General features: G+C 45.0%; 1 protein-coding gene across 1 annotated transcript in view; it reads right to left on the bottom strand.

Annotated features, from left to right (window-relative positions):
* Window positions 1–1,982: 1,982 nt before the first annotated feature.
* Window positions 1,983–13,999, bottom strand: part of LOC122752518 (phospholipid-transporting ATPase FetA-like) — a 105,501-nt gene continuing 93,484 nt past the window's right edge. The window contains 9 exon segments of the mRNA XM_043999331.1: window positions 1,983–2,165; window positions 3,474–3,604; window positions 4,871–5,009; window positions 5,159–5,404; window positions 9,120–9,203; window positions 10,573–10,796; window positions 11,830–12,013; window positions 12,543–12,690; window positions 13,220–13,325. Coding sequence (XP_043855266.1) covers window positions 1,983–2,165; window positions 3,474–3,604; window positions 4,871–5,009; window positions 5,159–5,404; window positions 9,120–9,203; window positions 10,573–10,796; window positions 11,830–12,013; window positions 12,543–12,690; window positions 13,220–13,325 — 1,445 coding nt within the window.

A 13,999-nucleotide genomic window follows, 5' to 3' on the forward strand; every position in this document is an offset into this window, starting at 1 on the left:
GAAAGAATATTTATTACCAAAGGTATGAGTATTTTTTTTTTTTTTTGCTTCCAGCCATAGGAACTAACTGTTTTCTTGTCTCAGGGTGGGGAGTCAGCCCAGGTTTGGCAGAGAAGAGAAAGAGGCAGAGAGGCTCAATAAAGACAAGTTAGATACATAGAAAGAGATGAAAACACAAGGGTAAAAATCAAATTGAAGGAATAGGGTCAGGAGACACCTCAGACATGAGCTGAGAAGAATTTAGAGGCAGTATCAGAGAGGGCCCTAAGATGATTTTGTCATGTGAAGCTAGAAGATACTGAGATAGAGTCTGGAGTTCTCCTAGAGCCGTTTTTATATCTAGAGATCCTCTATTAGAAGGTTTCTCACCAAGTGAAAGGGGGATCAGGAGGGGAGGTAAACATTGGAGAAGGGGTCCAGAAAACTCCCAGAAATAAAAGAGGAAGAGATGGGCTGGACATAGCTTGCTCCTGGAAAACAAAAACTAAGAAATTAGTGAGTGAAGGAGTCCTGTGAAGTCAAGCAAAGCTCCCTTTACCCATCAGTGAGTGCTAAGATTTTAAAGAAGTCTTTTCACTGTAATTTTCTGTTTCTTCATTATTTTACCCTGTAAGTTTCCTGGGGGTTACTTGTAAAAACCTTTAGAAAAGGTCACAGGATTTTGTACATTCTCCTAGGCCAAGGAAATGAGTACCACAGAGGTGGAGATGCTGCTTTTTGCTTTCTGAAATGGGCAAGAGGTAGAGAGGGGTAGGGGTTGAAGACAATGTGGTGGATGGAAGAGAGTTAACTTATTAGCCCCTGGGGCCTTCAGGAAAGAATAAGGACGATGGGCAGCCAAATAAAAAATATTCCACCCTGCACCTTGAGAGAGAGGGAGGTAAGGATTTCTTTCCCATTCTATTACTCTAACCCCACCAAGCCATACAGACCTGTCCACTCCCAGTTAGAGAATTTAACAATAAACGATCACTCAAGTGTGCATAAATTCCTGCAAAAATAATTTTACTAAAGACAACAGTGCCCAACCAAGATTGACCTCTCATCTCTCCCAAGAAATAGATTTAAAAATGGCTTCATGGTAGGGCCCTTCCCATTCTAGCCACTTCTGTGACCCAAACTTCAACAATCACCTTACCAAACTAGCCTCACTCAATTCCCAGGGAACCTTAGGATGGAAGGGATCAGAGAGATATCTACCTTTCTTGGTCTTATCCCCAAATGAAATCATGACCCTTCCTAAGACACAAGACAAATCCTAAGGTGCCACATTAGCCCATATGATAGGTCTCCACTAGTGAAGCTTTACCACTTAGTGCCATAGTATTCTTCAAGTTATTTTCAAAGAGAGGCTATTATAGTAAGGTTAAGTCCAGGGGAAAGAAGTCCAGAGTTTTGGGGAAAGAGGGGAGTTTATTGTGATATGAGACCTGGAGGAGGGTGGGACAGGGGATCACTGGGAGAAGAGGAAGGGAGTTATGTTACTGTGAGACTGTAGGAGATACTGAATGAGCTCTTGAGGTATTTAATTTCCCTCCTCGGGCTGAAGTAGCCATTTATGATGGGGACAAACCAGTTAGATCCATAAGAGTACAGGGGTATCACCCTTTCTTCTCAGAGGCCCCATACTAAGACTTTTCATCTTTCTTTCTAAAGTTCTGTGCTTGGCTATGGATGGCAGACTTGACTTGATAGTTGATCCTCCTCAATACCTCAATGCCTCTCCCTGGAGTGGGTTTTTTGGGGGGGTTTGGGGGGAGCAAAGAGTCATTAGGCTGCACATGCCTGGATCACTACCTCAGGCATTTGGTTTGGATGGTGCAGAGCCCCCTTTCCTAACTGCTGAGAACTGAAGGGGCTGAGGGAAAAGGGGATTTTTCAATTAACAGGTTTCCTAGAAACTGATCCTTCTCCCCAAATCAGGTACATGGATAGATTTTGGGGGTCTTAGTAACCCCTAGGATCTTTCATTTATGGAAAGATTAATTATCACCAAAGCCAAAGGGTGCTCTTGATTTCATGTTCTTTCCTGAAGTGATGAGTGCCCCAAATCCATATTGGTGAGCAAAGGCATAGGCTGAACGTCGGGAGCTTGTGCGTCTCAGTCTCATCTGGGCTGGGGGTGGTATTGGATTCTTCATGCATTCACGGATCTTACTGAGAACCTGGAGTCCAAGAGCAAGGGATGAAAGGCAGGAAAGAGAGAAGTCTTTCATGAGTAAAGGGACTCACAGGCAGCATGAGGCCCTAATTGGGCCTCAAGGGCAGAACAGACCAGTTGGACAGACACAGGTAACATGAAAAATGGAATCAGATATTACAGGTATCAGCCATTGTGATACAATGAAAAGAACAATGGATTTATAGTCAGATCAAGTTCAAATACTTCTTACTACTTGTGCGACACATGCCTTGCACTTAATAAATGATTTTTGATTGCTTGACTTAACCCCTCTGGACCTCAGTTTTCTCATCTGTGAAATGAGGGGGTTGTATTAAATGATCTTCAAGGTCCCTTCCACCTCTAAATATATGATCCTATGACCAGAAAATGTTAGGGATCACCTGGTCCAATCCATTTGTTTTACAGATGAAGCCAGAAAGGGGAATTGACTTGCCTGAGGTGACATGATGAGTCAGGAGCAGAGCCAGGATTTAAAGTCCTGATACAATGCTCTTAAAGTGCTATGGCCATAGTTACTGGAACTCATAGGCTTCAGGTAGACATGGGGTAGGGACACTGCGGAAAAGCTATAAAAACCATGGGGTTGCAAGGGACAAGATGCACAGAGAGACAATGAGAAGAGATGGGCCTCAGGAAAACCTGAGCCCCAGAGGCCACAAAGACATCTGAACCACAGCGTTTCCCTTGCTCTTCAAACTAGTCAACTTTCCCTGGGCTGTCCTTTTTTTTTTTTTTTTTAAAGTGAGGCAATTGGGGTTAAGTGACTTGCCCAGGGTCACACAGCTAGTAAGTGTCTGAGGCCGGATTTGAACTCAGGTACTCCTGAATCAAGGCCCAGTGCTCTATACACTGTGTCACCTAGCTGCCCCTGGGCTGTCCTTTTTAAGCCCCAAAGAAGCTAGGTGCTTCATTCATTATGCTGCTCCATTCAACCAGGGACTCGGCTCTAAGGCTATAGAATCCAAATTTGCCTCTGAGAGGAAGTTGAGTAGATGAGGAAGAAGGGATTCTTTGAAAACTGAAACCTCTACAGCACAATGGGACCTCTATGGCAACATATGCTCCTGTTCTAGTCAGTGTGGACTTTTCATTGAGAAAAATTAGGAAACAACAAATAATCCCAACCTTGTTACTTTTGCCTTAAAGCTCTACCACATTCTGGAGAACCAAGGTGCCTGCTGGAGCAGTGGATAAAAGGCCCGACCTTTATGGGATGAGGGCATGGAGAAGAAAATGGGGGGCTGGGGTACCACTGTATCTGTTACCTCCCTACCCTTCTTTTGCTTACCTTGTCAGCTTTGGTGGGCAGCAACATCATGTGGAAGAATCTGTACACAATCACGGGCAGCACACAAAGGGCCACAGTGAGAAGGATCGTTAGCCACACCTGAGGCAGGATCAGGGTATTCCGCGCTGTGCCTGTAAACCCCCCCGCAACACACACAGAGGAGAGCCTGAACCAAAGCCATGAATATAAGAAGTCGAGGATAGAGAATATGATGGTCATAGGGTAGTGATAATATTCCATGGGTAATATTAGTACCAGAGAATGACTCTTTTGTGGGACATAAGATGGAGACAAACACTCTTTTTTTTGTTGTTGGTTTTTTTTTGCGGGGCAATGGGGGTTAAGTGACTTGCCCATGGTCACACAGCTAGTAAGTGTCAAGTGTCTGAGGCCGGATTTGAACTCAGGTACTCCTGAATCCAGGGCCAGTGCTTTATCCACTGTGCCACCTAGCCGCCCCCGAGACAAACACTCTTGAGGTTTCCTTCAGAATATAAATGAATTTCAGTTGAATTATCTATATACTCATAAACCCATCATTAGCATCTATGGTTGCTTTTGTCTTGCCTGTCAAAACATAATGCAAAAGAGAAGACGGAGACTTGAGGATGGGAAATGTCTTCATTGAAGAACCCATAAGTATCAACTATGAAAATAAAGGTGATAAAGAGACCAGGCAGGGTTTATGCTCTTGCAGAAGACCAGAATGAGGAAAATGAATTAGTTAAAAGGAGCAAAAATAGAAACTAAGATAGTCCAGGCATTTACATTCCACTGAGCACCAGGGATGATTTAGTTCTTAAGACTCTGGAGAAACCTAATAACTTTTTTACTCTTCTCATTGATGGAAAAGGGAGGAGCTGAATATGGTGTGAGAATGAAGGATAGTTGATGGGTGGTTTTGGTGCTTTATTTTGATCCTTACAATGTCAGTAGATCTAGAGGAAACCCTGTGGAGGGTTTTTGGGTAGACATATAAGAGATACAGGATGAAAAAGTTTGGCTGGCTTGTGATCTGCACTTACAGATTTGAGTATCCAAACCAATGAGATCACAAGTACTGTGAAGTAACTTTCTCCATGCTATTTTTACCCCTGCATAATCATCTTTAGAAAACTTCCAAGTATGCTTGCTTCAAGGAGAGGAAGGGAATGGTGTACTGCATTCCTTTCTACAGGGGGATTCAGAGCAGGAAAATCAGAAGCAACAGAAGGAATAAACTGGGCATTCTCTAGGGTCTACTGACAAAAGGGAACAAGAGCTGGCCCAGGATTTAGAACTATTTTGAGGGGGGCTATAATATAATGAGACCCTATATTCCAATGGGGTGGAGTCACAAAATCCTCTTTGACCTAAAGTCTACCCCCAATCCCATCCTGAGCTCTACCCAGGCTCACCCATGAATTGGAATGTGTGAGGGAAGAGCAGACACAGGCCATCACTGTAAAGGAGGAACATGAGGCTGAAGTACAAGGTCAGGCTGCCCCAAATGAAGAATTGGTTCACAGTTGTCCAGTACGCTGTGTCCAGGCCCACCTGAAAATCATCCATCTGAAGGTCAGCCCCTTTCTTTCCCTTGCTGTAGGCCAGCCCCCTGCCCTAACAACCTCCCGGCCTCCCTTGCCCCACCACACCCCCACTGTGGCACCCTTACTTCTTCCTCCCTTCCACCTCCACCACCACACCTGCACAGTCACCACCACGAGTAGGGAGGTCTGTACTATCAGGGTAAAAGACTGGTAGTCAGAGATGTCCTTCCCATCCATTTGCACTGAGTTGTAAGTAGACCCGTAGGGGACGAAGAACAACACAAAGGAGGTGTAGATGCCATACATTACAGACTTGACAAACTCCTTCTTGTTGAAGTACATATTGCACTGGCCTGGTTCATAGAGCTCGGGGAATCGGAGGCTCCACAAGTCATCCACATCCTAGAAGCATGGGTTTGGAGCCATGAATGGAAGAAACCATCTTCTGAGGATCTTTTGAGGCTCTAAACGTCTTTCCTACTCACCTTCTGGGGCTGAAGAAAGGCTTCCCCTCCCCTCCCAACCAAGGTGTATTCCCACCTTCAGGAATATTACCACCCAGGACCTAGGGACATTCCAGGGGCAAGACACCTCCCTAGGATGGAAGGAAGGCTCCTTCATAACATGATACTAGTGTCATGGGGAGATGGGGTAAGGGGTTTGGGAAGGGATAGGGGTTTGGGGTCCTTAGGAATTCCTTTTTTTTTTTTGGTGAGGCAATTGGGGTTAAGTGACTTGCCCAAGGTCACACAGCCAGTAAGTATTAAGTGTCTGAAGCCGAATTTGAACTCAGGTCCTCCTGACTCTAGGGCTAGTGCTCTATCCAAGGAATTCCTCTTTAAAGAATTACACCCTCTTGCACACAGAAGCAATTAGAATAAGATGGTAGTTTATTTTGGGGCTGAGGAAGGGAAAGGGAAGGGAAGGGAAACCATGAAAGAAGTCCTTGGACTTCTCATGGGGAGAAAGGCATGGCACAGAGAGTGGCTCTGAGATACCAATCTCCTCGAGCAGGAGACAGGCAGGTACTTTTATAGAGGACTGATGGGGGTGACCATCTGACTGTGGAAAGTTCCCTTAGTGAGGGAGGACCATCCCCCACTGGTGGTGGCTGGGGGAATTGAGTGAGGGGTGGCTGCAGATCTCTCAAGCCATCTCTCTCCTCAGGACACAAAGGAAGCAGCCACACCCAAACTTATTGCCCCAGGGTTGAAGGAGACTAGAATGAAGACTAGAAGCTCAGTCTGTTCTGGTTCCACTTATCTCTCTAAGTGTGTCTGTCCTCTAGTTTAATTTCTCAAGGGGAAGGTTCTTTGATGTGCCCCAAACAACTTCTGGGGTGCCCTGGGCCCATAACACTAGGAATCATTCCACAAGGAGAATCTGAGGAAACAAGCACTAGAGAACAGAAAAGCCCTCAAAGTCCTTCATTAAGCCCTGTGCCCTCAGGTCATATAGTATTTTAAAGTAGAGTTAGGGGAATCAGGTTGGGGGAAGGGTGGCAATAAAAGTGGGATGCCCTCAGTTCCAAATGTCACTTCAGTTTTGCATTTACCTCTGGATAAATATGGTCTTAGTGGCTGGACTGGCTCTTGCCCAGGAGTCAGAAGCTCAGGGATCTAATCACTAGCTATGGGAGCTTGGGCAAATTCCTTCACCTCTCTAAACCTCAGTTTCCACATTTCTAAGATAAGGATAATCATCCCTCCTTTTCTTGCCTATCTCAGAGGGTTGTTGGGCTAATCAAATAAAGGAATGTGTTATGGGCCCAGAGCACCCCAGAAGTTCTCTGGGGTACATCAAAGAACCTTCTCCTACAGAAACTAAACCAAAGGACAGACACACCTAAAGAGTTAAGTGGAACCAGATCAGACTGAGCTAGCTTGAGGACCTCCGCCCTTCATTCAGGTCTCCCTAACCCCTGGGGAGATAAGTTTGGGTGTGGCTGTTGCCTTTGTGTCCAGAAGAGAGATCTGCAGTCACCTCTCACCCAACTCCTCCAGCCACCACCAGTGGGAAATGGTCCTCCCTCACTAAGGGAACTTTCCACAGTCAGATGATCACCCCCATCAGTCCTTTATAAAAGTACCTGCCTGTCTCCAGCTTGAGGAGATTGGTATCTCAGAGCCACACTCTGCCATGCCTTTCTCCCCATGAGAAGTCCAAGGATTTCTTTCATGGTTTCCCTTACCTTCCCTTATCTTATTCTAACTGCTTTTGTGTGCAAGAGGGTGCAATTCTTTAAAGCGGAATTCCTAAGGACCCCAAACCCCTACCCCTATCCCTTTCCCAACCCCCCTACCCCATTTTCCCCATGACAAATGTATGTGAAGGCACTTGAAAAACTATAAAATGGTGGGTCTTTCTACTGTCCCAAAGGGCAGGCTACCACAGCCCTCCTCTCTTCTGCTATAGCCCCACAAGCATCCCAGTGGCTTAGCTGGAATAGGATGGGGCTCCTCCTGGAACGCTGGGGACTCTTCAATGAAAGCCTCGGCCCTGGTTAGTCCTGACTAACAAAGAATGAGGCTAAGATTGATGTAGGATTTTAGGATTTAGAGCCGTCCAGGTGAGGAAACTGGTTCAACATCAAATGAATGGTAAAGTGAACCCAAATGGTAAATTTGAACCCAACTCCTTTAACTCTAAATCTCCTTTCACTATATGCTAATGAAGACCTGGGGCTCCAGGTCCCCTGGAATCTTCCTTCAGTCCCAGTTTATACAGTGCCTTCAGGTCTGCAGAGTATTTTCCTCACAACAGGAAGGAAGTCTATTTATTGCTATCTCCATTTCATAGATAAGTGTGGGAAATGTGGATTCCTCTCAAGTTGATTGGAGCTGTCTGGGAAAACAATTACAGGTGACTTCATGTCTGGGGAGTGGATTCAGATTCAGTTGGGAGAGCAGATTAGAAGAGAAGCAGGTACTCAAATGGGGGTTAATTCAAATAGAGGGCTTCTCAGGGGAGGTTCCCATAAGAAAAATCAATGCAGAGGGGCAGATGCTGGGTTTGATTGATTAGTCAGCTCCTCCAAAGATTGGAAGATTGCAACCCTAGTGGGAGGGGCCAGTCCCCTTAAGAGATAAAAAGGCCTCCATTTTGTTGCTTGCTTCAATAGGGGGCAGCCCATTTTCAGGAGAATGAAAATAAATGAGCCTTTGACACATCAGCAACGCTGAGTATTGGAGTTCTGTTTCTCACAGTGAGGAAGCTGAAGCTCTCAAAAGTGAGGTGATTTTCCCAATGTCACATAAGTGTAGAAGGCAGGATTCAAACCCAAGACACTGATGATTCCAAGTCTAGTCTTCTTTCCCCACACTGAGGGGAGCTGTGACTCTTACAGAGGCTCTGGTTCAGCCCCTGTCCCTCAGGGTGGGGTGCTACTTCTGAAGTAGGTCTTTATGCTAGGATTTCCAGACCTTCCAAGAGAGGAATTCTAGGCCAGGGTAGAAGATGTGACTTTCCATTACTCATAACAAATACAAATTTCTCAGGCTATTTTTCAAGGTCTCTCACTCAACCCTCTCTGCCTCATCCCGTCTCATCTTTATATTCCTCACATGATTCTCTACTCCAGCCAAACTCTGAAGTTCTTCTGGAGAGTAGGACAATTACAGGCAGACAGAATGGATTAGTAGAAGCTTGGAACATTTTCCACTTCTCTTCAGTAATCCACATGCTTCTCTTCTGAAAGCTCTTCAGGGATTCTTTTCCAGCTAACCTCACTTACTTTGTACACTGTATCCCCATAGCACTTACAGACCCAGTTTAAATATACTATAATTTCCATGTTTCCTTCTAAGTGTGTACTCTTCTTAAAGGCAGTCTAGATTTACATAACAGATACATTTGGGCAATGATTCTTACTTTATAGAAAATTATTCCTTTTACAAAAAGATTCACTATCAGGTTCTTCCAGCTCCCCCACCATATTTAAAATAATTTAGTCTGGAAATATTCAGATTACACAACTATTTAGAAGCTCACTTCCAGCTACTATACTATGTACCTTGCTCAGCCTCACCTGAAAAGCCCCCCCTTCCCCCTTCCTAGTTCTGGGTGTGGCTGGAGGGGTGGGGACTGGTGCTGCCTGGGGATTGTGCCTGGGTCTTACCTGGTCAAAGAGGCTCATGGCCAGGACAGGGAGGGATGTGTAGACCAAGTTGTAGAAAGCTATGAACCACTCATCATAGATTGTCTGAAGAGACACCAAAGAAAGAAATCAGACTAATCTCTCCTTACACATCTCATATCATGGTTCTCCTTTCCCATCAAGCCTAGGGGCAGTTTTATCTTTAGGGTATGACTTGGCTATATTGGCCAACCCTGCTTTTCATAGATCTTGATTGGGCAGAAAGCCAATTCCCTTTTTTTTGGTGGGGCAATGAGGGTTAAGTGACTTGCCCAGGGTCACACAGCTAGTAAGTATCAAGTGTCTGAGGCTGGGTTTGAACTCAGGTCCTCCTGAATCCAGGGCCGGTGCTTTATCCACTGCGCCACCTAGCTGCCCCCCAGAAAGCCAAATCTTGATCTAGGTATTATCACCCCAGCTTCTCAGACAAAACTGAGAGCATCATCCCATTACCTGGGTGGTAGCCATATTGCTAGAAGGCAGGCAGGCTTTCAGTTTCCTCAAAAACTACTAGGAGACAACATACATATTTTCCCTTAGGTGTCCAAGGTTTTAAGGAATAAAGGAATGCTGATTATAAGGCCTATATCTTGGGGGGAAGGGGAGGGCAAGATGGACAAGCTTTTGGAGATCTCTGGCAGTCCAGAATTGAACCCTCCCTTCCTCCCCAAATAACCCTCCTTTTTTCCGGGGCTCCAAAATTCAATATAAGCCATGTAAATGGCTGCTAACCCAGTTCCTCTTTCTTCCCGACCCATTTCGAAATCTCTTTCCAATTCTAGCTTTGGAAGAAGTGGAGGAAATAGCCACCAGGAGCTGCAAGAAGGATGGTGCCCCATCTGACTTTTAAGCCCTCTCTTAAGGCCATTTCTCATCTATCAATTCATCAGGTCTCCTCCAAGGGCAGTCTCAAAGTTCCTGTGGCAGTAATGAAAATGTGGGAACACCATATTCTTCTTTTTTTTTTTTTAGTGAGGCAATTGGGGTTAAATGACTTGCCCAGGGTCACACAGCTACTAAGTGTTAAGTGTCTGAGGCTGGATTTGAACTCAGGTATTCCTGACTCCAGGGCCGGTGCTCTATCCACTGCACCATCTAGCTGCCCTGGAACACCATATTCTGATTTAGCTTTTTCAGGACATGGCTCTTCATGTTGGAATCCCCCACAGCTGGGCACTATCCTAGGGTCTTCATAGGGGCTTCTCTGGATTCTGGGAATTTCCAGATTCAGAGATACTTCAACTGCAAATGTTGGGAAGTTGATTCTAGTAAGGAACAGGTAATTAGCTTAGGGGAGAGTAAGGGAATCAGGGTAGACCATGGCGATGGTACTGGTAACTGAACTCAGAGTCAAGCCCAAAGGTCAGAGTCCACATTAGTATCTGCCTTGATCTGGTTGACGGCATGGGAGCACTGATATTGGTCCCTGACCTACCTGTGCAGAGAAGCCGGAGAAGAAGCCATACCAGAAGTGCACCAGTGTGAAGGCAAAGTTCTTGTAGAAGAAATAGCTGAGGAATTTGCACATTCGGATATAGGACCAACGACCATGGACCAAGAGCAGGCGCTGCAGAAATTGGAACTGGGCAAAGGAGAAGTCACTGGCAAGCATGGCTTGCATCCCCTCCTGGCCACTGATGCCTACCCCAATGTGGGCAGCTGCAATGAGACCCAGGCAGTTCTTTAGTTATAGTACCTATTTCCAGGGCCCAAGGCTGGTTCAGGGTGGAAAAGGGCACTAAAAGCATAATGTGGCCCTCACTTGAGCCTACCTGTAGACAAGGGTGTGCCACAGTGGATAGAGAGCTGGACTTGACAGTCAGGAAAATTAGGGTTTGACTTCCTTAAGAAGCTAAGTTTATTAAATAAGCTATAAATCAAATTGCCCCTGGTAGAGTAGAGGAAAAGCTTATCTGATGCACACAGATTATTTTCTTTTTTTTAATGCAAATTTTTTCCCAGTGGAAAATGAGTTAAAGGAATTTTTTTTTCTTTTTCTTTTTTTTGGTGCAGGGCAATGAGGGTTAAGTGACTTGCCCAGGGTCACACAGCCAGTAAGTGTCAAGTGTCTGAGGCCCGATTTGAACTCAGTCCTCCTGAATCCAGGGCCAGTGCATTATCCACTGCGCCACCTAGCTGCCCCTCTAAAGGAATTTTTAAGCTCCTCTCTATATTTGTAGGTATTTCCTCTACTTAATCAAAAACACTGAAATACCAGTTTCGGAGGAAGCTTGGTTTTCTTCTCCCTGACAGGAATTAGTCGACTTTTCTATTTGTTTCTGCTCTAGACTGTCTTATCAGTTAAAAGGCATAGACTTGACTATGTCATTTGCCTGCTGAAAAACTTCCCATTGCTTCTAGGATAAAATACAAACTCCCTAGCCTAGCCTTCAAGGCCCCACACAATTTGGCCCCAACCTCTGTTTCCAGGCTTATTTCACATTACTCACCTCAAGTTTTATTTCTAAGTATTTCTCATACTGGTCATTCCATCTGCATACATTCATAGAATCCATACCCCAGGCCAAGAGGGTTCTTTCTCTCTCTGTATCCCCCACCCCACCCCCAATTTATCTCTTTCATATTCCCTATATCTGCCTTCTAAGTTCAGCACAGCTGCTAGTGTTTCCTATGTTAATACTATTTGAAGAAAAGTATGGAAGGGCACCCTGACTTCCCAGACCCCACTTGCCTTTGATCATACTGACATCGTTGGCTCCATCACCAATGGCTAGTGTCACCACATGCTTATATTTTCTCACTAGTTCCACAACTTGGGCCTTTTGCAGAGGCGTCACACGACAACAGATCACCGATTTGCACATACAAGCTGTCCTTAGTAGCTCCAACTCCATGTTCTCCTCTAGGGCATGAGCCTATGGCCCCAAATAAACACATTTACTCAATAGGCTACTTATTAAACCCCTGGCCTCTACCTTTTTCGTGTCCCCTACAGGAAAGGTCTCCCTACATAAGATGCTTTATTAAACATTCTCAGTGTTAGAACCCAAGCTCTTATCTGCCTTTGAATACTGAACAAGCCACAAGGACAGGTCTGTGTTCCCTCATTTCTGAACCAGCCCATAGAAAAAGGTGTCACAATCCTACTCAGGGTGAAAGCAATGGACTGGTTCTCAGCTACTTCCTGGACCTTGAGAAATAGATTCTACCTGAAGCTCCTAGGACATGAGGATTACAGTAGATGGGAAGAAGCCTAGTCTCAGCTTTTCCTCAGCTGTTCTCTGAGGGAGAATATTCTCAAAGAAAGGGCGCTATTCTGAGCTCTCTCAATTACTTCTGCTTTGGGGTATTACTTGGGAAAGAGAAGGGTGTGTATATGGCAACAGGTTCCTAAATGGGTTCCCTGAATGGAAATAAAAGGGGTCATAGCTTCCCATTGCCCACCAGACTGTGGCCATCGATGATTAGGCCGTAGCTACCATTGGCCACTTCTTCAGGCATGATGAAGTTCTTCATTTCTGATTGGGCAAGGAGGGCAGTTACTGGGTCTGTCCCCAGTAAAGAACCAGGTTTCATCTTACTTCTTGCTGACCTAAAAGTCAAGAATGGGTGATCAGAACTGCTCTCTTTCTATATATCCTCCTTGGAATAGCAAAAGTTCCTCCAAGATAAACCCATGTTTGCCCCCAATATCTACTTTCCAAGCCCTGACTCTGTAGTAGTGCCCATAACACTCCAACTTCCCTCTCATGTTCTTCTAAGAACTTTTTTCTCCTATTCTGTCTCCTAACCTTTCATATTCTTCCACATGTGTTTGAGCTTCCCCAGTCTTTGCAGTAGGTCCTCCCAATCCCCCAAATTACTTTTTTTCTCACTTCCCAGAGTACCCCAGAAGTCATCATACCTGTTTTCTCTTTCATATTCTTCTCAACAGCTTAGCCCTCTTCCCCACATTTTTTATCCTCTGCCAAAAGGTTCTTCTTAGTCTAGCCTTTCCCAAGCTCTACAATTGAGTAAAGCCACACAGGAGGAAGGTAGAACCCCCTAAATGTCAGTTTGCTGGGCTGATCCAGGACCTGGCCATAGGATGGTAGTAGCTGGTGCTGCCCTTCTGTTAGTACCTGAGTTCCTGCTGGACCACGCTACTCTCCTTGGCCTCTATAACAAACACCTCATCCATATCATCAGTTAGCATATTGCAGGAGTAGCCAATGTTCACGGCAGTCTCTGTAGAAAAGAGGATTACGTAGTGAATGATGCATGGAAAATACCCAGAGAGACATCCCACCCTCTTCAGTGATCAGGCCAAGTCTATGCTTGGCCAATTAGAGCTCAGACCTCACTCATTATTCCCTGGCATTTTGACAATACTACCTTTAGGGATGCCCAATTGCCACCAAATGGCTGAATTGGCTGTTATCAGGTATCCTCCATGAAGCCTTTTCCGACTGCCTAACCATACACTGATTTCTCTTTTCTAAAATCCTATAGTTGTATTTATAGCCTACCTCCCCAGTCCAGCATTTCAATAAGTATTTATTAAATACCTGTCATTTAGGTTGATGGTCAACTAAGTGCTATGGGGTATTGTATAAGGTTCTTGTCCTGGGGAGCATCTTTTTTCCCCTACATTTATTTAAGGGGCCAAGTCCAATAGGAAACAATTTGTCATTGTTATTCAGTCATTTCAGTTGTGTCCAACTCTTCATGCCCCATTTGGGGTTTTCTTGGCAAAGATACTGGAATGTTTTTTTACCATTTCCTTCTCCAGCTCATTTTACAGATGAGGAAACTGAGACAAATAGAGTTGAGTGATTTGGCCAGGGCCACATAGCTAATAAGTGTCTGAGGCCAGATTTGAACTCAAGAAGATGAGTCTTTTTGACTCCAGACCTGGCATT

The sequence above is a fragment of the Dromiciops gliroides genome, chromosome 1 (assembly GCF_019393635.1).
Source record: "Dromiciops gliroides isolate mDroGli1 chromosome 1, mDroGli1.pri, whole genome shotgun sequence".
Taxonomy (NCBI): domain Eukaryota; kingdom Metazoa; phylum Chordata; class Mammalia; order Microbiotheria; family Microbiotheriidae; genus Dromiciops; species Dromiciops gliroides.